This window comes from Delphinus delphis, chromosome 2 (assembly GCF_949987515.2).
Source record: "Delphinus delphis chromosome 2, mDelDel1.2, whole genome shotgun sequence".
Classification (NCBI taxonomy): domain Eukaryota; kingdom Metazoa; phylum Chordata; class Mammalia; order Artiodactyla; family Delphinidae; genus Delphinus; species Delphinus delphis.
Window position 1 is genome coordinate 67,086,868 of NC_082684.1, and position 20,975 is coordinate 67,107,842.

Sequence of the window (20,975 nt, forward strand, 5' to 3'; positions counted from 1 at the left end):
GTGATGTAAGGGAAAAACCTACAACCAGAATTACTCTACCCAGCAAGGATCTCATTCATAATTTGCTGGGTAGAGTAAAATTTCTCGATGCAGAAATCAAAAGCTTTACAGACAAGCAAAAGCTAAGAGAATTGAGCACCACCAAACCAGCTCTACAACAAATGCTAAAGGAACCTCTCCAAGTGGGAAACACAAGAGAAGAAAAGGACCTATAAAAACAAACCCATAACAATTAAGAAAATGGTAATAGAAACATACATATCGATAATTACCTTAAATGTGAATGGATTAAATGCTCCAACCAAAAGACATAGGCCTCGCTGAATGGATAAAAAGACAAGACCCATATATATAGTGTCTACAAGAGACCCACTTCAGACCTAGGGACACATACAGACTGAAAGTGAGGGGATGGAAAAAAGATATTCCATGAAAATGCAAATCAAAAGAAAGCTGGAGTAGCAATACTCATATCAGATAAAATAGACTTTAAAATAAAATATGTTACAAGAGACAAGGAAGGACACTACATAATGATCAAGGGATCAATCCAAGAAGAAGATATAACAAATAAAAATACATATGCACCCAACATAGGAGCACCTCAATACATAAGGAAACTGCTAACAGCTATAAAAGAGGAAATTGACAGTAACACAATAATAGTGAGGGACTTTAACTCCTCACTTGCACCAACGGACAGATCACCCAGACAGAAAATTAATAAGGAAACACAAGCTTTAAATGACACAGCAGACCAGATAGAGTTAATTGATATTTATAGGACATTCCATCCAAAAACAGATTACACTCTCTTCTCAAGTGCACACGGAACATTCTCCAGGATAGATCACATCTTGGGTCACAAATCAAGCCTCGGTAAATTTAAGAAAATTGAAATCATATCAAGCACCTTTCCAACCACAACGCTATGAGACTAGAAATAAATTACAGGCAGAAAATACGTAAAAACCACAATCACATGGAGGCTAAACAATACATTACTAAATAACCAAGAGATCACTATAGATATCAAAGAGGAAATCAAAAAATACCTAGAGACAAATGACAATGAAAACACCATGATCCAAAACCTATGGGATGCAGCAAAACCAGTTCTAAGAGGGAAGTTTATAGCAATACAATCCTACCTCAAGAAACAATAAAAATCTCAAATAAACAATCAAACCTTACACCTAAACAAACTAGAGAAAGAAAAATAAACAAAACCCGAAGTTAGTACAAGGAAAGAAGTCATAAAGATCAGAGCAGAAATAAATGAAATAGAAACAAAGAAAAGTATAGCAAAGATCAATTAAACTAAAACCTGCTTCTTTGAGAAGATAAAATTGATAAACCTTTAGCCAGACTCATCAAGAAAAAGAGGGAGAGGACTCAAATCAATAAAATTAGAAATGAAAAAGGAGAAGTTACAACGGACACCCCAGATATACAAAGGATCCTAAGACATACTAAAAGCACCTCTATGCCAATAAAATGGACAACCTGGAAGAAACGGACAAATTCTTAGAAAGGTATAACCTTCCAAGACTGAACCAGGAAGAAACAGAACCAGGAAGAAACAGAAAATATAAACAGACCAATCACAAGCACTGAAATTGAAATTATGATTAAAAATCTTCCAACAAACAAAAGTCCAGGACCAGGTGGCTTCACAGGTGAATTCTATCAAACATTTAGAGAAGAACTAACACCAATCCTCTTCAAACTCTTCCAAAAAATTGCAGAGGAAGGAACACTCCCAAACTCATTCTATGAGGCCACCATCACCCTGACACCAAAACCAGACAGAGATACTACAAAAAGAGAAAATTACGGACCAACATCACTGATGAATAGAGATGCAAAAATCCTCAACAAAATACTAGCAAACAGAATCCAATAACACATTAAAAGGATCATACACCATGATCAAGCAGGATTTATGCTGGGATGCAAGGATTCTTCAATATATGCAAATCAATCAATGTGATACACCATATTAACAAATTGAAGAATAAAAACCATATGATCATCTCAATAGATGCAGAAAAAGCTTTTGACAAAATTCAACACCCATCTATGATAAAAACTCTCCAGAAAGTGGGCAGAGAGGGAACCTACTACAACATAATAAAGGCCATAAATGAAAAATCCACAGCAAACATCATTCTCAATGGTGAAAAACTGAAAGCATTTCCTCTAAGATCAGGAACAATACAAGGATGTCCACTCGTGCCACTATTACTCAACATAGTTTTGGAAGTCCTAGCCACAGCAATCAGAGAAGAAAAAGAAATAAAAGGAATACAAACTGGAAAAGAAGTAGTAAAACTGTCACTGTTTGCAGCTGACATGATAATATACATAGAGAATCCTAAAGATGCCACCAGAAAACTACTAGAGCTAATCAGTGAATTTGGTAAAGTTGCAGGATACAAAATTCATGCACAGAAATCTCTTGCATTGCTATACACTAACAACAAAAGATCAGAAGGAGAAATTAAGGAAACAATCCCATTCACCATTGCAACAAAAAGAATAAAATACCTAGGAATAAACCTACCTAAGGAGGTAAAAGAATTGTACTCAGAAAACTGTAAGACACTGATGAAAGAAATCAAAGATGACACAAACAGATGGACAGATATACCATGTTCTTGGATTGGAAGAATCAACATTGTGAAAATGACTATACTACCCAAAGCAATCTACAGATTCAATGCAATCCCTATCAAATTACCAATGGCATTTTTTACAGAACTAGAACAAAATATCTTAAAATTTGTATGGAGACACAAAAGACCCCAAATAGCCAAAGCAGTCTTGAGGGAAAAAAATGGAGTTGGAGGCATCAGACTCCCTGACTTCAGACTATACTACAAAGCTACAGTAATTAAGACAATATGGCACAAAAAAACAGAAATATAGATCAATGGAACAGGATAGAAAGCCCAGAGATAAACACATGCACATATGGTCAACTAATCTATAACAAAGGAGGCAAGGATATACAATGGAGAAAAGACAGTCTCTTCAATAAGTGGTGCTGGGAAAACTGGACAGCTACATGTAAAAGAATGAAATTAGAACACTCCCTAACACCATACACAGAAATAAACTCAAAATGGATTAAAACCTACATGTAAGACCGGACACTATAAAACTCTTAGAGGAAAACATGGAAGAACACTCTTTCACATAAATCACAGCAATATCTTTTTTGCTCCAACTCCTAGAGTCACGGAAGTAAAAACAAAACTAAACAAATGGGACCTAATGAAACTTCAAAGCTTTTGCACAGCAAAGGAAAGCATAAACAAGATGAAAAGACAACCCTCAGAATGGGAGAAAATATTTGCAAATGAATCAACGGACAAAGGATTAATCTCCAAAATATATAAACAGCTCATGCAGCTCAATATTAAAAAAACAAACAACCCAATCCAAAAATGGGCAGAAGACCTAAATAGACATTTCTCCAAAGAAGACATACAGATGGCCAAGAAGCACATGAAAAGCTGCTCAACATCACTAATTATTAGAGAAATGCAAATCGAAACTACAGTAAGGTATCACCTCACACCAGTTAGAATGGGCATCATCAGAAAATCTCCAAACAACAAATGCTGGAGAGGGTGTGGAGAAAAGGGAACCCTCTTGCACTGTTGGTGGGAATGTAAATTGATACAGCCACTATGGAGAACAGTATCGAGTTCCTTAAAAAACTAAAAATAGAATTACCATATGAGCCAGCAATCCCACTACTGGGCATATACCCAGAGAGAAAACCATAATTCAAAAGGCACATGCACCCCAGTGTTCATTGCAGCACTATGTACAATAGCCAGGACATGGAAGCAACCTAAATGCCCATCGACAGACAAATGGATAAAGAAGATGTGGTACATATATAATAGAATATTATTCAGCTATTAAATGGAAAGAAATTGGGTCATTTGTAGAGACATGGATGGATCTAGAGACTGTCAAACAGAGTGAAGTTAAGTCACAAAGAGAAAAACAAATATCGTATATTAACGCATATGTGTGGAACCTAGAAAAATGGTACAGATGAACCGGTTTGAAGGCAGAAATAGAGACACAGATGTAGAGAACAAACGTATGGACACCAAAGGGGGAAAGTGGCAGGGGGTGGGAGTGGTGGTGGGATGAATGGGGAGATTGGGATTGACATGTATACACTAATATGTATAAAATGGATAACTAATAAGAACCTGCTATATAAAAACAAATAAATAAAATAAAATTTTAAAATTTAAAAAAAAAAAAAGAAAAGAAAAATTTCCCTTCTACATTCCAATGGCCTATCTTGCATACCCCTTGGGGTTTACATAACCCAGTTTAGAGATCATAAGGCCAACATTAAAAGTAAAATGAATAACTTCCTAGACCTGTTTCCCCTAGACCAGCAAATTAATCTTATTAGATCTTCCCACTCCAATGCTGAAAAGGGGCAAGTACCACGGAAAATAGGAGAAAAGGGTTAGCAAGGTCTTTGGCAAAGTTGGCCTAAGCACATGGAAGCAACCTAACTGTTCATCAACCAATGAATGGATAAAGAAGAAGTGGCACATATATACAATGAAATATTAATCAGCCGTAAAAAGAAACGAAATTGAGTTATTTGTAGTAAGGTGGATGGACCTAGAGTCTGTCATACAGAGTGAAGTAAGTCAGAAAGAGAGAAACAGATACCATATGCTAACACATATATATGGAATTTTTTTTAAAAAACTGGTTCTGATGAACCTAGGAGCAGGACAGGAATAAAGACACAGATGTAGAGAGTGGACTTGAGGACGGGGCGGGGGGGGTTGGGGGGGGAGGCGAAGCTGGGATGAAATGAGAGTGTAGCACTGACATATATACACTACCAAATGTACAATAGATAGCTAGTGCGAGATCAACTCGGTCCTTTGTGACCACCTAGAGGGGTGGTATAGGGAGGGTAGGAGGGAGGCTCAAGAAGGAGGGGATATGCGGGTATATGTATACATGTAGCTGATTCACTTTGTTATACAGCAGAAACTAACACAACATTGTAAAACAATTATACTCCAATAAAGATGTAAAAAAACAAAAGTTGGCCTAAGGGTAAGCAGCTCAGAGACCCCTCTTACAATATAAGCTCCATGCAATTAAGACTCCATGGGAATGAATCACTAGATCAGCTCCAAAGACACCATCCTAACTGGAGGTTTTCAGCCCATAAAGCAACATACCCTAGTACCATGTCCCAATAAATGTCCTTGGACATAAGCCATCTATATATATCAGCTCAGGCAATAAGAAGGGCTTGGAGGAACCTTGAGTTTTCCCTAAAGACCAAACATGTCCTCTAAATAAGTGTAATATTAGTAACATCTTAAGTTGGGCAACACAGATTATAAGACTGCCAGATACATATAAATCATATATTTATATATGATTTATCTTCTTTTCTATACACAGGCAGTCCTCTGGCAGATCACAGTTTAAGCCAAACATGCTGCTCCCAAATAAAAACACTATTAATCAAGTATACATGCTGTATAAAAGTGATCTTTCCTAAGTATATATAGATTAAGAGAACAAGACAGTAGCCAATTGTAAAACACTGTATTATGTCAGATTATCTTTGAGTTCCATAGCATGCTGCTCAAATTTCCTGGCTATCTTCTTTTTAATTTCTAAACTAACTTTGCTACAAAATATCAAGAAATGAAAAAAAAAAAAAACCTTCATCTGGATAACAGAATACTTAAGCCCTTCCTACAGTAGATTTTACAAACATATTTAAAAACACTTAAGGACACCAAAATGCTTTCTGAAAAACTGGCCCAGGGAAAAACATTGCTTTTCCTTCCTTGTTGCTTATTTCCCTGTCATACATCTAAAGCATTAAATATGAAGCTGACCATCCCTGCTCCCTGAAAGGGAAAAAAAAAGAAAAAAGAAAAAAGAAAAAAAAAAAATCTGAGCTACCATCTCATCAAAACTAGCAACATCTAACATGAAGGAATCAACCCCTTTTTAACTATTCTTTTCATCCTTCGATTGCTTCTTATATAATTACTTCGCATTGTCTTAAGAATCAAAGCTTTGGCTGAAATGATAACCAAATTAAAAGATCCCCACACCTATGAATTTATTTACCTTCTCATCCATTGAATTTTCCTTGTTTCCTCCCTTCTTTAAGGAAGATGGGGTCCCTTCTCCAAGATAACTAAGTACTCTAATAAAAACTATTTTTTAAAAAGTATTACTGGTGGGACTTCCCTTGCAGTCCAGTGGTTAGGACTCTGAGTTTCCACTCCAGGGTCAATGGTTCGATCCCTGGTTGGGGAACTAAGATCCCGCATGCTGCAGGGCGCAGCCAAGAAAAAAATATATTACTGGCTTTTATTTCAATAAGGTTGCCTAATCATACATGAATATCTCTCTTCCAAATTCCCATTGAAACAAGAGGAAAAAATAGCTTTAAACTAAATTAAAAATATAATCACAGTGGAAAACGAAACAGGATCCCATCAGCAATTCAGAGTTTTAAAAAACAATACATCCATGGTTCTGAAACTTTAGCATGCATCAAAATCATCTAGAGGGCTGATTAAAACAAGACTGTAGGACTCCACCTTCACGGTTTCTGATTCAGTAGGTCTGGGGCTCAAGATTTTGTATGTTTAACAAGTTCCCAGGTGATGCTGATTCTGCTGGTCTGAGGACCACATTATAAGAACCACCATGCTAAGTAAATAGAGATCATTAAAAGGAACATTTTTTATTAATTCTAATTAGCATCCTCAGAGAGACTCAAACGAATGGTGCAACCTTTTTTTTTTTTTTAAGTGGATAGCAATTGGAAAATAAAACAGTTCTGGAAAACTGGAAAAAATATCATTTCCAAATTAAAAATAAAAATTGGAAGGGCTAAATAACAACTACAACCCAATATAGCAGTGTGGAAAATGGTCTAAGACATCTTCCAAAACACAGAGCAAAAGACAAGGAGATGGAAAACATGAGAGAAAAATTAACAAGCATGAAGGGTCAATATCTACCTAATAGGTTTCTGGAGAAAGAACAAACACATCACAAAAAGTAATCAATGAAGAAATTTTCCCTGAGCTGAAAAAGACTCAAGCCTTGTACTGCTTGGCCAATTTCCAAACAGGTAAAAAAAATGTAAAGCCAACAACCAGACACATATTTGTGACATTTCTAAACTTAAAAGACATAAAGAAAACTCTTAAAAGCTTTAAAGGGAAAAACACAGGTTATTACAAAGCAATATAAATCAGACTAGCATCAGACATCTCATTAGCATGCTAGAAGAAAATGGAATATTGTTTTCAAGGTTCAGAGAGGAAATTATTGTAAACCTGGAATTCTACATCTAGTCAAACTATGATATATTAAGGCAAAATAAAGACATCTTCAGAAATTTAAGAACTAAGAAAATTGACTTCCTGTATCAGTTTCCCACTCCTACTGTAAGAAATTATCACAGAAGTTCAAAATAGGTTTCAATGAGCTAGAATTAAGGTGCTGAGAGGATTACATACCTTTTGGAGGCTCTAAGGAAAAAGCCATTTCCTTGGCTTCTAGAGGCTGCCTGAATTCCTTGACTAGTGGTCCCTTCCATGTTCATCATCATTATTAAATATAACCAGTACTTACGGCAGATTTTTGAGCTCCTTAAAGACATGCAAATGACTAGAGCTACACTATATGCCCAACAGAGTAAATGAAAAACATCAGTATGCTCTTAATCATTGCCTTAAGAAACATTTTAATAAATTAGTATTTCTATTAATAAACACCTACCGAATCATTCGCTGATAAAGCAAGTGCAAGGTTCACTGTAAGAAACAAAAAAGTAAATTTAGTAACTTTCCTTCTACTAAAATTCATTGTCTTTTAATATGTTCAATGTAACAACCAAGGCAAATAAAGTTTTAATATATCTCCATTATAAAAAACAAGGACATGGAGAGAATACAGAAAGTAAAAAACACAAAAAAGAAAGTAACATTTCAACATAAACAGTAGATGTCTGCCCCCAAATTATCATTTTAATTAATCCATTTATCATGTTACAATTGTATTTAAATAATCAAAGTTTTTTTTAAATGATGCTAATGGTATATATCATTCAATTATTTTCAAAAATATATTTTGAGGAAAAACTACCTACTTTTTAATAAATAAAAATGGATGTGATCCTATTGCTTTTTAAAAATAAATGCTGGTAATGCAGGAATTCCAAATATCTAACTCACAAATACCCACGTAAATGAAAGGTTGGACCAGTGAGCAGAGGGAAGAGAGGAAGGTAAAAGGCAAGGCAGTGAAACTTTTTCCCAAAAGTGCCTATTGTTCGTGAATCTCAAAGACATAAAGGGGGAAAGCAGTAGTCCCCAAAACCACCTTTAGCCCAGCAATAAGGATATGCTACATCTGAGATGAAAAAGAGGTTCAAAAGTAACACATTCCCAAAACTGATAAATAAATAGACCCTCATACTGTGGATCACAATTCCTTACAGAACAGTGTTATAAATGATGCCGATATTGTTTCCTTTAAAGTATTTAAGAGCATAAACTTTCAAGGATGACCTGGTTCAAACCCCAGTTTCACCACTCTCTGTTTTATAATCTTGAGTAGAATATTTTACTCCAAGCCTGTTTCTTCCTCTATAAAATGAGGTCCTATTTCATAACTGTTGTGAGAATTAAATCAAATACTGTATGTATTATAGTATTATGCCTAAGGCATGGCACTTGACAAATTAATTTTTATAAATTATAAAATAATTCTGAATTTCAGGTTAAACATAATCCAACTTTTAGGCAGAAACTTTTAGAGAGTAATTCATTTTAATGTGAGGGTCTTTCTGCATTTACACAATAGAATCACAGAGCATGTCTGTATTAATCAAATGTCATCATTTTAATCCAAAATATCTCCAGCATACATATTCAAATAGGAAGTATTTTGAGATAGTTTGGAACAGGAATAAATACATATAATGGAAAGAAATAGAATACCAACAGAGTTACATAGAAATAATCTATTTCTAAGGCTTATGTATGCAGATAGAGCTGTTATGAAACAATATAGGCCAATTATTTGGGACAAGTGGTATGATGCTAACAAAGAAAAAAACGCAAGGAAGGGACACTTACTGAAGCACTTATGTGTCAAACACTGTACATTTTCTCATATATTTTCCTGTCTAACTGCTGTCACATTCCATGGTAACAGACGATCTTACAACCAAAAACAATAAACAATTTGTTTTACACAAGTGCTAGCCTACAGACCCAACAAATTATATTGCACAAAACCCAAAGAACTTATAGCTATTATCACGAAAACACTTTCCATCTTTAACCAGTCCAAGTAAACACAGAGCTTGCAAAAGGAGTCACACCACTGAATACAGGTAAATGTACTCTGAATTTTCAAAACACAAGTAGAGGTGGATTCTAGAACCAAAAACTAAGAGCTTCCAAATTTGAAAAACAAAATACCAAATAGGTGGATTGTAGATCCTTAAGAAAGAAAGCCAAAATGTGTAGGATATAGCATAAATTCATTAAGAACAATCACTAACTATTTTTAATAATAATATAGTATCTATCAAATAGTATATCAGGGGTCTATCATAACTACAATACCTAGTAAATCTTAATTTCTTCAAAACATCTGAAAAACTCTTCCACAATTACATTCAGGTCAAAATGGGAAAAAACTGAGCTAATAACACTATACAGTTGGATTTGTAGCTGGTTGTACAACTATAAAACTGCTGCATCTAGGAATTATCAAATATGGCTTTGAGTTAAGACACAAGATCTCTAGTGAAAGTCACAGAACTCTGTACCTGGCCCTTTTTATTTGAAAATGTCATTGGTTTCAATGGAACTAAGGAATTTTAAGGTACATATATGCCCCAACTTTAGGTTACTATCTGAGAAAAAAAAAAAAAAATTTAGAGGTCTTAGGGGGGCGGGGCAAGATGGAGTAGGTAATTAAGAGGTCCAAACTACTAAGTATAAAATAAGTAAGCTACAAGGAAATATTGTACAACACAGGGAATATATCCAATATTTTATAATAACTATAAATGGGATATAACCTTTAAAAATTGTACACTATGTTGTACACCTGAAACATATAATATTGTACATCAGCTACACTTCAATTTAAAAAAATGCAGAAATTTGAGTCAAAAGCTAAAAAAAATACATACATAAATACATAAACGATCTGTAACAGTGTAGAACTGTGCCAAAATTAACAAAATAAAATAAGGATGGTTACTTTTTTTAAATCAACTGCAAAAAAGATAGGTTGGATAAGACCTGAATTAAGCCATTCCTATTAAAATGATTGAAAATTTTAAATGAGGCAACAATAAGACTTGAGAGCTTTATGACTCCAAATTAATAATACAAGTTGCCTCTGTTGAGTTGAATTGGGAGGAGGGGAGTTACCTTTTTACATTATTACACTGAAAATTTTTGTTAGAAATAAAAAGTTTCTTTTGAAGACATCTGGGAATACCTGGTCATTAGTCTTGGATGGTAACTCTTCTATTTCTGGGGGCACTTCTTTTATGGGTTCTGAAAGCAGCATTTCAGTCACAATGAAATCTATAATCAATTTTAAAAAGCCACCAAAAAACAAATTCTCTGCTCCAATATATTAATATAAAAGATACAAAGCTTAAAAGATATTTTAAATAATTAAAACATTTTCAAATATTAGATCTATGTTGACTTTATAAATGCTGAAAATTATATTATGGTTAAATGAAAACAAGTCACGGTAATGTAAACAATCTCATTGCAACTACTTAGCTATGTGTACACTGAAAAAGACTAGAAAATAACGTCAAAGAACAGAAATAAATTTAGTGTTAAACTTACTAAATGTTTAATAATAATAGTAACAGCAACCAAATATAGAGTACTTACTATGTATGAGACAGTGGGCTAAGTAGTCAGCTTGTTTAATTAATTTGCATAACCATCCTATGAAAAAGATTATAATCATTGCCATTTTACAGTTAAGTAAACTGAAGATGTAATGGGCAACCTGACCACCTTTTCCTCAGTTAAGGAGTCAAAGACCTGGCTACATATCTAGTTTTGTCTAACTCCAAAAATCTAAGCTCCCAATCACTACCAACTCCTCATCCTAAGGAAGCAGCTGTTAGGAACTTCACAAATACTTTTTTAAGAACAAAACTATAATTTTAATATGGTGCACTTTCCAGTTGGCATAAAGTCCTAATCAAGATGAGAATTAATATCCTATAATACCTGCTGTAGTAGACTTTCCAACTCCACCCTTTCCAGAAGCCACAACTATAACTTGTTTAACACCGTCTATTGGTTTCTGCTTTGGAAGTCCTCGAGACATGATTTGTGTTCTTCTTTGTTTTAGGGTCTCACTCTCAGCACCAGAGAACTTAAGAAGAAGAAAAAAAACAGTTTTAAAACAAGCCATCTCCATTATCACGCTGTAAAAGCAAAAACAATTCGGTATTTGCAATTAACAGGGCTTTCTTTTCTACTCTAATTCTGCTCATCTCCACTATTTAGGCCTTTAGTGTTATTTACCTATTGCTACTGATCACAATTGCACAGACACATTGTTTAAACTGAAATTTATTTGCCAGGATACGCAGACGTTAAAAATGGAAAGTAAGCTGCCTCTTTCCGGAGTTAAATCCTCCACGTGTTTTCCTTCTCTTTAACCTATTTTCTAAATAAACCAACACTAAGAAAACAAGTGCAAGTCACATATCCATGTTCTAACCATCTATTTTACGCCCCTCTAAGCCTCCGCCTGGTCCCACTGGGGGCCCGCCTGGAAAGTGAGGACGTCCAGAACTGGGGTCTCACTGAGCCGCCAAGTGGGCGGGTGCCCACGAGGCAGTGAAGTGAGTCCTCGGCAAGAGGCAATTGCAGAGCACCCGCAGCCCTGGCGCCCCAGCGTCTCGGACCCGCCCGCCTCCACCTGCTCTGCAGCACCACGGACCTGGCGCCCCAAAACCAACACTCGGCCTCCCCAAAGCGGGACACAGACCCCGCCGCAGCCCCGAAGCGACGCCCCCCCAAAAAGCAGCAAACGCCGCCAAGCCCCCATGACGCAGAATGCTGCTTTCAGCCCAACCCGGAAACCGTCGCGGCAAGCGCTGGGTGATGACGTCACATGGCAACGCTCGGCTTCCTCTCCTTAACGACTAGCCTCCTTTGAGTTTCTTCAACACAGGAATACAACTTCTTGTCGTGATCTCGTCTGCAGCCAGGTACAAACATTTTACAGCGTTTTACCAAATGTTTGGGAAGCATTTTCACGTACCTCCTCTAATTTGGCCCTCACAGGAGTTCTGGAGTAGGTAGGTAGGAGACTTTTACTAGGATCCTCTTTTCATAGGTAAGAAAACTGAGACTTAGAAAGTTTAGAAAACTGACCCAACTGAGAAGTAGGAAATGGTGGAAGTTAAAAATGACTCCAGGCGTTCTCACAGCGCAGAATATAGTCACTTAAACACTGCCACTGTTAAGGATTTTATCTTTTTTTTTTCCCCCTGAGTGATCTACAGTAATAGTCGGCTTTGTGTTGACATTTACTGCTGTGTTGCTGATAATTCTCTGAGAGAGAAGTCGGGGTGCTTTGCTAGGGTCGAAAAAGTTTAATTAAATCAGAAAGCGGGTCTAATGAAGCAAATTTCACTCAAGAAGCAACTTAAAGTGAGACAAAGCTTGAGGAAGGAGATGGAATTCATCCAGGTAAAAGGAAGGACATATCCCTACATTCAAAGAAGGTGAAAGTGAAGGAAATCGCTTTAGGAGAGAAAGCTGGAAAGCTGATACAGGAGCCCAGACCCAGCAAAAGAATCATTTAGGGTGTAGAGTGGTTTACCTTCGCATATTCTCCACAATATTTTCTAAGGTTGATTTTCATTTCTTTTATGTGCTTATCTGTAGAGAGTTTCTTGTGTAATCATTCAGTTTATTTTGCTCTAATCTAATCTTTAATTTCCTTAGTTTTAATACAGGCATAACATATCAACCTCAAAGAATTATTGTAAGAATTAAATGAAATATTACCAGCAATATACATTCAATTTAGTAAGCAGTGAAAAGAATTTTCAGTTCCTTTTTCTCCCCCAATCTCACAACTTTGTCACTGCATTCAGCATTCTTCTTCTTACATTAGGTTTAACACCATTACTTATTGTTTTATATCACTTTCTTATTTTATTACTTTGTGATGTGTTTTCACAGTTAATTTTATCAATTTTTAAATTTGCATCTGCTCAATTTTTATAAATTATAAGCCAAAAAAAAGGGCTAAGGGGAAATAGCTGTCAGAATAATCCATTTACTAAACAAGAAATATTGAATATCTCTTTCTCTCCAGGTAGCTTTTCGAGTTCTTCCAGAATTCTACCAAAGATTCATTCATTTAACAAATATTTATTGAGCAACTATTATGCACCAAGCACTACCCTAATCTTAGGGTTTTCAATACTAAACCTGACATAATCTTTCCACTCAATGACTTTACAATCCAGTGCAAGAGACAGAATAAGTTTACAAACAATTACAGTATGGTGTGATAAGTATAGGAGAAAATCACTGAGTGATACAAAAGTATAAAGGAGGGGCACTGAATTCAATCAGAGAAGTCTTCTGAATAGGGTAACATCTAAGCTTAATCCTGCATGTGGGTAATGTGTAGGAGTCAGCAGGGAGAATGGCTACAGGGTTGTTGTGCAGAAGTAAGAAATGAATTGTTAAGAACTGCAAATAATCTGTGTGGCTTAAGGATAGACTGTGAGGTGCAAGACTGAAAGAAATGAGGATAGAGATTGGTAGGGTGATAGCTACCCAGATCATGAAAGGCTTTATACATCATGCAAAGGAGTTGGACTTTATCCTGAGGGAACCATAGAAGGGTTTTAAGCAGGAAAGCAGCACGATCAGATTTGTGTTTTAGAAATACCACTATGATTGACAAGCAGAAAAAGGATAGGAGGGGTCAGATCAGAGGCAGGGAGACAGGAGGTTACTGCAGTAATCCAAAAGAGATGTTGAAAGCTTGACTCAACATCTCTAAATTTCACTTTGCTTATCTATAAAATAGATAATACCTATTTGTAGAGTTGTTATGTGGTTGAATTTAAAATAATGCACATAGAATGCCTATCACATAGTACACATACTCAATAAATATTAGCTGTTGTGTTGCTTATTGGGTTGTACAGAGTTTATAATATAGGCAACTAGATGAGCGGTACTGACACTCTGAGAGAGAGCATAAGGGGAAGAACAAGTGAAACCAATGTCTGTAGAATGAATGAATGGTTAATTTGATTTATCCTTCAGCAGATTAGGGTATCAAGAGAGTAGTAGAGCTGTCCATTGTTTCTTCTCCAACAACCAACCACTGCCACACACACACACACACACATACACACACACACATGGTCCCTTCTCAAGAGTATTCTCCCTTAGTTCCTAAGAACTGCTAAGTCATTTGACCCCATCCCCATGGTCACTGATTGGATTAAAGATTGACATACCAGCAAAATTGGACCAATCATATTCTTTCCCCAGAGAATTTAAAGCAAAAGAGATGCTACTCAATCTTAGTTTGCCTTTGAACTGATATGGCTAAAGTGACCATTTTCTACTTTGTACACAGAGAAGTAGAAAAAGCCAATGCCAAGAAAGAAAAATAAAGCAGACCATAAGAGATCATGTGCCCAGAAAAGGAAGGGATAACAGCTGTACTGATCCATAACAGCTTTCCAGTTCCTGCTTCTAGTCCACAGTGAAGTTCAGCTATACTTCCTATCCTTAGGTCCATGAGATATACTTACATCCAACCAACAAATTCTCTTTCTACCTTGGCCTAATTTGGGTGGGTTTCTGTGTACTTGTAACCATGGTGAGATATATTTTGTAACATTTATAGAGGATTTTCCCCTTATAATTCCTTGTACCTCATATAGCCCTTCCCCATTCGGACATGACAAGCACAGTGGTGACAAACACAATGACAAAAGCCAATAGCTGAGGGTAACAAAGTGGAAGTATGGCAGGAAGATGAATTCCTGGTTATATAGTGAAGCTGCTATGCCAGTCCTGGCCTGTGTCTCCAGACCTCTTGTTGTGTGAGATAATTAATTGTTTAAACCATTGTTGGTTAGGATTTCTTTCATTTGAAGTGAGAATAATCTGTGCCTATTACAGCTCCTAAGAAAGAACCCCATACACTTTTACTGCCTCTCCCCCAAGATTCAGCCCCAGTGAGGAAGGGGAACAAGAAAACCCCAAATCAGTTTGGAGGATGTAAGAACAACAAAATCAATGCCCCCATTCCCAGACAGAACTCAGTGTAGTGGCAGGACCACAGAATGAAAATGGTTGAGTGTTGTGTTTAGGCAGACAGCCTGAGGCAGCTTCATAGGGTTTGCCCCCTACAAAGAGCCACAGGACTGGCTGAGAGAAAGCTGATCCTTAAAGAGAGCTTAATGTCAAGAAAATGGTCAAGACTTGGCAACAGTCTTCATGGTTAAGCGTGTGGCATCACAATGGATGCTGGTGTGGATAGATAACGACCTTGAGGATTAAATTCACATCACCATGTGGACATCTGGACACTACATAGACACAACCCTGGTATCTATGGTGGAATCTGTACTTATCAAGATTAAGTTTCTACCACCCTGAGAGAATTTTACAAATACTGATCAAAACAAAGAGGATTGTTTTGTATGTCTCCTATGTGTGGGGTAATATCTTATACTGTTTTCTAGAAAGGAAGTATTTGTATCTGCTAGATTACTCTCCCTAAAATACATATATATCCATATATATATATACATATATGTATGTATATATTTATATTCTCAGGTGACCAAGGACTCATTGAAAGTTCAGATACCCACAAATGAGGAGCCTGCCTTATTCCCTGCCCATAAGCCTCAGGACTGCCTCAGTGTTTCATTCCTTTGCTCAACTCACTAAGGAAGAATAAGGTATTGTGGACAGTTTCCAGTCTCTGTTGAATATTCTAAGTAAAGCTCGAAAACTAGTGCTAGTTCCTTCAGTTTAAGGTGACTGTCCCCAACTGAACCTCTCATCCTGTTCAAAGGGCTCCCTGAAAAGAAAACCCCACCCCATCTATGGACTTGTCTAAATGACAACCCCATTCATTGACCCTACTTTGCCCCATGGTGTGATTTGTTTCCAAATCTCTCTATTCATGACTAAGCATGAAACTGGCTTTATCTTCATCTAATACAAATTTCACATTAAAATATAGAGTAATTCTGCTTAGGAGAATAGCTTTCCAATGAGCCAGTCTCTCTGTAGGAAACCTGGTCTAGAAAGTTTGTGGATTTTCCCATATTGAAGGCTTTGCTGGCCTTTCAGTACCTCAGCTCACATAAAGTAGTCCCGTCAAAGAAGCTCTTTGGGCTTCCCTGGTGGTGCAGTGGTTGACGGACCACCTGCCGATACAGTGGACACAGGTTCGTGCCCCGGTCCGGGAAGTTCCCACATGCCGCGGAGCGGCTGGGCCCGTGAGCCATGGCCGCTGAGCCTGCGCGTCCGGAGCCTGTGCTCCGCAACGGGAGAAGCCACGACAGTGAGAGGCCCGTGTACCGCAAAAAAAAAAAAAAAAAAAAAAAAAAAGAAGCTCCTCATTCTTATTTTTTTTAATTACACAAAGCAAATGTATGTACAGAGAGTTCCTATGAAACCTTTTGTAAGCTGAAATGGTGTAAGGCAAAGAAGCAATCATCTTAGGACACATCTTACTAACAGATGCACAAAATAAATCAAGATAAAGCACAGATGTTCACAGACACAGTTCAAAGCTATGGTAGCCTGATGCTGAGATGCTGAGTGTAGTTCCCGGAGAAGGAGCTTGGGATGCCACTCTCGCTGCTCAGGGAGGCACTGCCTCCATATCCACTCACTGTAAAATAAATGCTGAATGCTATTTTCACTTTTCACCTTTTTTCATAAAAGCAAAAATCCTCTTCAGATTTCTTTCATTTAGTGAAAATAGGTACTTACATAGGTCCTTCATAAAACCAAAGTGGCATAAAGTGAACTTTGTAAAAGAGGGGGAGATATCTGTATGTTCTTATACTGAATGAGCATCTGGGAATACGCCTCCAAATGACTAAAAATCCACTTCTAGAATGAGACAGGATGGGTTTCTAAATGCCAGTATCCAAAGCAGGATAAATCATGGGTGATTTGACATTTGAATTTCTGATTTATAAGATTGAACTGAATCCTTGGACAAAGGTCAAGGACTCATGTTATAACTGAATATAGTCTCTTTTTAATGCTTAAAGCTTCAAAGAAGATCCTATCCTGAAATGGAAGCCACACTATCAGAATTTAGGAAACGTATTTGTCACCTCAGGCAAATACGTGTTATACCCAGGGCCTTAGTATTCCCAGGCTTTTGCTTTTTTATTTCATTTTCTCCAAGTACCAAACCTATATTTTTTCAGCCGTGTCCTTGCTACCCTTCAATTGCATACTAGAGATGAGAAGACATAAGTTTCTACAAGACTTTGCTAAAACATTACTTCATTCTGTACTCAGAAGAGAATTTTCCTGTGTACTTTAGAGAACATTCCAAGGACAATGACAAAGCAGAGCCCCATCAAGATACCAAACCTACACTTCAGCTAATGTGAAGTTCTATTTTCCTCAGGAAAAAGGAGGTAATGTAGATTTTTGTCTGTTTTAAGCTGCGACCACAATGTGAGAATGTCCTCTATAATCATGTGGCTTACATAATATCTTAGTCTACTTGGCATTGTAGTACCAAATCTCGTCAATTCATTTATTGACCTTTTCTATTTAGGATTTATTAACCATAGATATTATACATGATATGTCATAATAAATTTTTGCAGGCACAAAATTTATTCAATCCTTTTATGTAAGTGAAGAACTCCTACCAAATCACTCTAATGTCTCAAAATATAGTCTGATTTAGAGCAATAGAGCAGAAATACCGACATTAAGGGTTACAATATCAATGTGCTCTAAGACAGACTGGCAAACTTAAAACTATGAAGTGTATCTTTGTCTTCCAAAGCCTTCCACACAACTCTTAAGCTGTTGGAAATGCTCCAGTTCATACCAACCAACCTTACGGGCAGTATTTGGGTCCATTTTCCATGGCATCTTCTTCTGCAGCTTAAAAATAAAAACAAAATAGGATTTTCCTGACCACCCATTCAGGCTAAGGAACTTATTCTCAGTCATAGAGGCCATCCACTAACTATAACTCAACAATCCAAACACTGAAGTGATAATTACTAATCTCTCCCATCTTAGGCTTTCCAGTCTTTGCTAGTCTTCAAAACAGATAAAAATGTTTTTACACAGAAAATGTTCATTTTGTGCATAATTGTTCTAAATTGTGTAATAGCTGCTGTTTTGACTTGTTAAGAATACAAAGAGCTCTTTTAATTACCTGGTGAAGTTTTGTCAAGTACTCAAAGTCAACAATCTTATCACATTAATGCCACACTGAATCTCTTTTGTGAATTTCTAATCATATCCAAGAATTACTATTTTATTTAACTCGAGCTATTTTTGTGAGGCAACGTGCTGGCATGTGCTGTTGAAAATGACATTTTTAATAGATATCATTTATCAATATAACAAAATCAACACCATTTGCTGCTGAAATATACCATTTACTGCTAAAACATATATATATATGTGTGTGTGTATATATATATATATATATGTACATATATATATGATTGTATTTTCCTCTAACATTTTTCTGAAGTACAACTCTTTAGCACTTTTCCAGGGTCTGATGTAGGCTATCTCATTTCACAGCTGACAGCACTGGAGAAAGAGCAGAATAGTAAAGAAAAAGTAATGTGCTTAGTAGTTTACCTTTATTTGTTTGTGATGCTGTATTGCTAACTGGAAAATTCTATTAAGCCATTCCCACCAATTCCTTCTGGATTATAGAATTAATTGAGTACAATTTCTTAGTGGACGTCTCTCTTTGTTGCTTATGGCATATGTCAAATTAATCAGTTCTTTTCCAACAGACTCTAAGATAGCCAAAATGATCCTTGTCTCTTGGCATTCACACCCTTGTGTAATCCCCTCCCCTTGAGTGTGAGCAGGACACGTAACTTGTTCTAACCAATAGAATACAACAAAGGTGATAGGATGTCACTTCTGTGATTACATTACATAAGACTGTAACTTCTAGTTTTTTAGGAGACCTCCTGGCTGGCTCTGACAAAGCAAGGTGCCATGTTGTAAACTGCCTATGGAGAAGGCCACGTGGAAAGGAACAGCTAACAGCCAGCAAAGAACTGAGGTTCTCAGGAAAACAGCCTGCAAGGACCTGAATTCTGCCAGCAATCACGTGAGACTGGAAATTGATCCTTACCAGTTGAGCTTTCAAATGAGACTCAAGCCCTGGCTGACCCCTTGATTGCAGTCTTGTGAGAGATCACGAAGCAATGGATTCTGTTACATTCTGACCCACAGAAACTGTGAGATAATAAATGTGTTGTTTTAAGGCATCAAGTTCATGGTAATTGGTTACACAGCAATAGATAACTAACACTACTCAGTAACCCAGACTTCAATAAGAATATAGTCAAGGGGTCTTCCCTGGTAGTCCAGTGGTAAAGAATCCGCCTCCCAGTGCAGGGGACGCAGGTTTGATCCCTGGTTGGGGAACTAAGATCCCACATGCCTTGAGGCAGCTAAGCCCACTCGCCACAACTACTGAGCTCACACGCCTCAATGAGAGAGCCCACATGCCGCAAACTACAGAGTCCATGCACTCGGGAGCCTGCACGCCACAACTAGAGAGAGGAAAAACACGCATACCACAACTAGAGAGAAGCCTGTGCATCAACGAAAGATCCCGGACACCTCAACAAAGACCCCTCATGCTGCAACTAAAGACCCGACACAGCCAAATAAATAAGCAAAATAAATTTTTTAAAAATGCGTAATCCACAAAGAAAAGATTGAAATATTTTTTTAAAAAATAAGAATATAGTCAATATATGATTTCTTATAGGTGATTCTCTTTTTATTTATTTTTTTGTGTGCGTTGGGCCTTCGTTGCTGCATGCGGGCTTTCTATAGTTGCATCAAGGTGGGGGGCACTCTTCGTTGTGGTGCACGGGCTTCTCATTGCAGTGGCTTCTCTTGTTGCAGAGCTCGGGCTTTAGGTGTGCAGGCTTTAGTAGTTGTGGCTTGCGGGCTCTAGAACGCAGGCTCAGTACTTGTGGCGCAGGGGCTTAGTTGCTCCGTGGCATGTGGGATCTTCCCAGACCAGGGCTCAAACCCGTGTCCCCTGCATTGGCAGGCAGATTCTTAACCACTGTGCCACCAGGGAAGTCCCTCTCTCTTTTTTTTTTAATTGAAATATAATTGACATAAAAGGGCAATTCTTTTTTGCCATATGAAAAAATATGCATATTTTGTTAAGAAATCAAGTCCTTTGTGTATTTTGAACATTTGTCAAGAGTTAAATGTTATTTGATCACTGATAATTTATTAATTTTTATAATATTAATTATCAAACCCCATAAAATAAGATTATAGTATCAGATGCTAGAGAATAGGGACATGGAGGCAGTGAACTGAAGACTCTTTACATCACAAACCAAGATCTGTTTTTGTTAGTAACAGCTGAACTTACTTCTTTTTGTATGTGTGTGGATTTTTTATTTTTTTTAATTAATTTCTATTGGAGTATAGTTCATTTATAATGTTGTGTTAGTGTCTGCTGTTTAGCAAAGTGAATCAGTTATACATATACATATATCCACTCTTTTTCAGATTATTTTCTTATATAGGTCAATTACAGAGTGGATACAGATATGAAGAAAGCAATTTTTTGTATATAATGTA

At 36.8% G+C, this 20,975-nt stretch overlaps 1 protein-coding gene and 1 long non-coding RNA gene across 4 annotated transcripts in view; one reads left to right on the plus strand and one right to left on the minus strand.

The window, feature by feature from the left end:
- NUBPL (NUBP iron-sulfur cluster assembly factor, mitochondrial) overlaps positions 1–20,975 on the minus strand; it is a 294,693-nt gene that overhangs the window by 228,860 nt on the left and 44,858 nt on the right. The window contains exons 1-4 of one of the 3 annotated variants that reach the window (XM_060004719.2): positions 12,058–12,188; positions 11,337–11,484; positions 10,989–11,045; positions 7,831–7,865 (exon numbers count right to left, since the gene is read on the minus strand). In XM_060004719.2, the coding sequence (XP_059860702.1) occupies positions 7,831–7,865; positions 10,989–11,045; positions 11,337–11,484; positions 12,058–12,165 (348 nt within the window). In that variant the 5' untranslated portion in view covers positions 12,166–12,188. Of the gene's footprint in view, positions 1–7,830; positions 7,866–10,988; positions 11,046–11,336; positions 11,485–12,057; positions 12,189–20,975 lie in introns of those variants that run through there. The other 2 variants (XM_060004721.2, XM_060004720.2) reach the window with 2 other exon arrangements.
- LOC132420365 (uncharacterized) lies at positions 12,202–19,572 on the plus strand. Its single transcript, XR_009518361.2, has 4 exons — positions 12,202–12,328; positions 15,948–16,072; positions 17,567–17,782; positions 19,309–19,572. It is a non-coding gene; the product is annotated as an uncharacterized lncRNA (long non-coding RNA).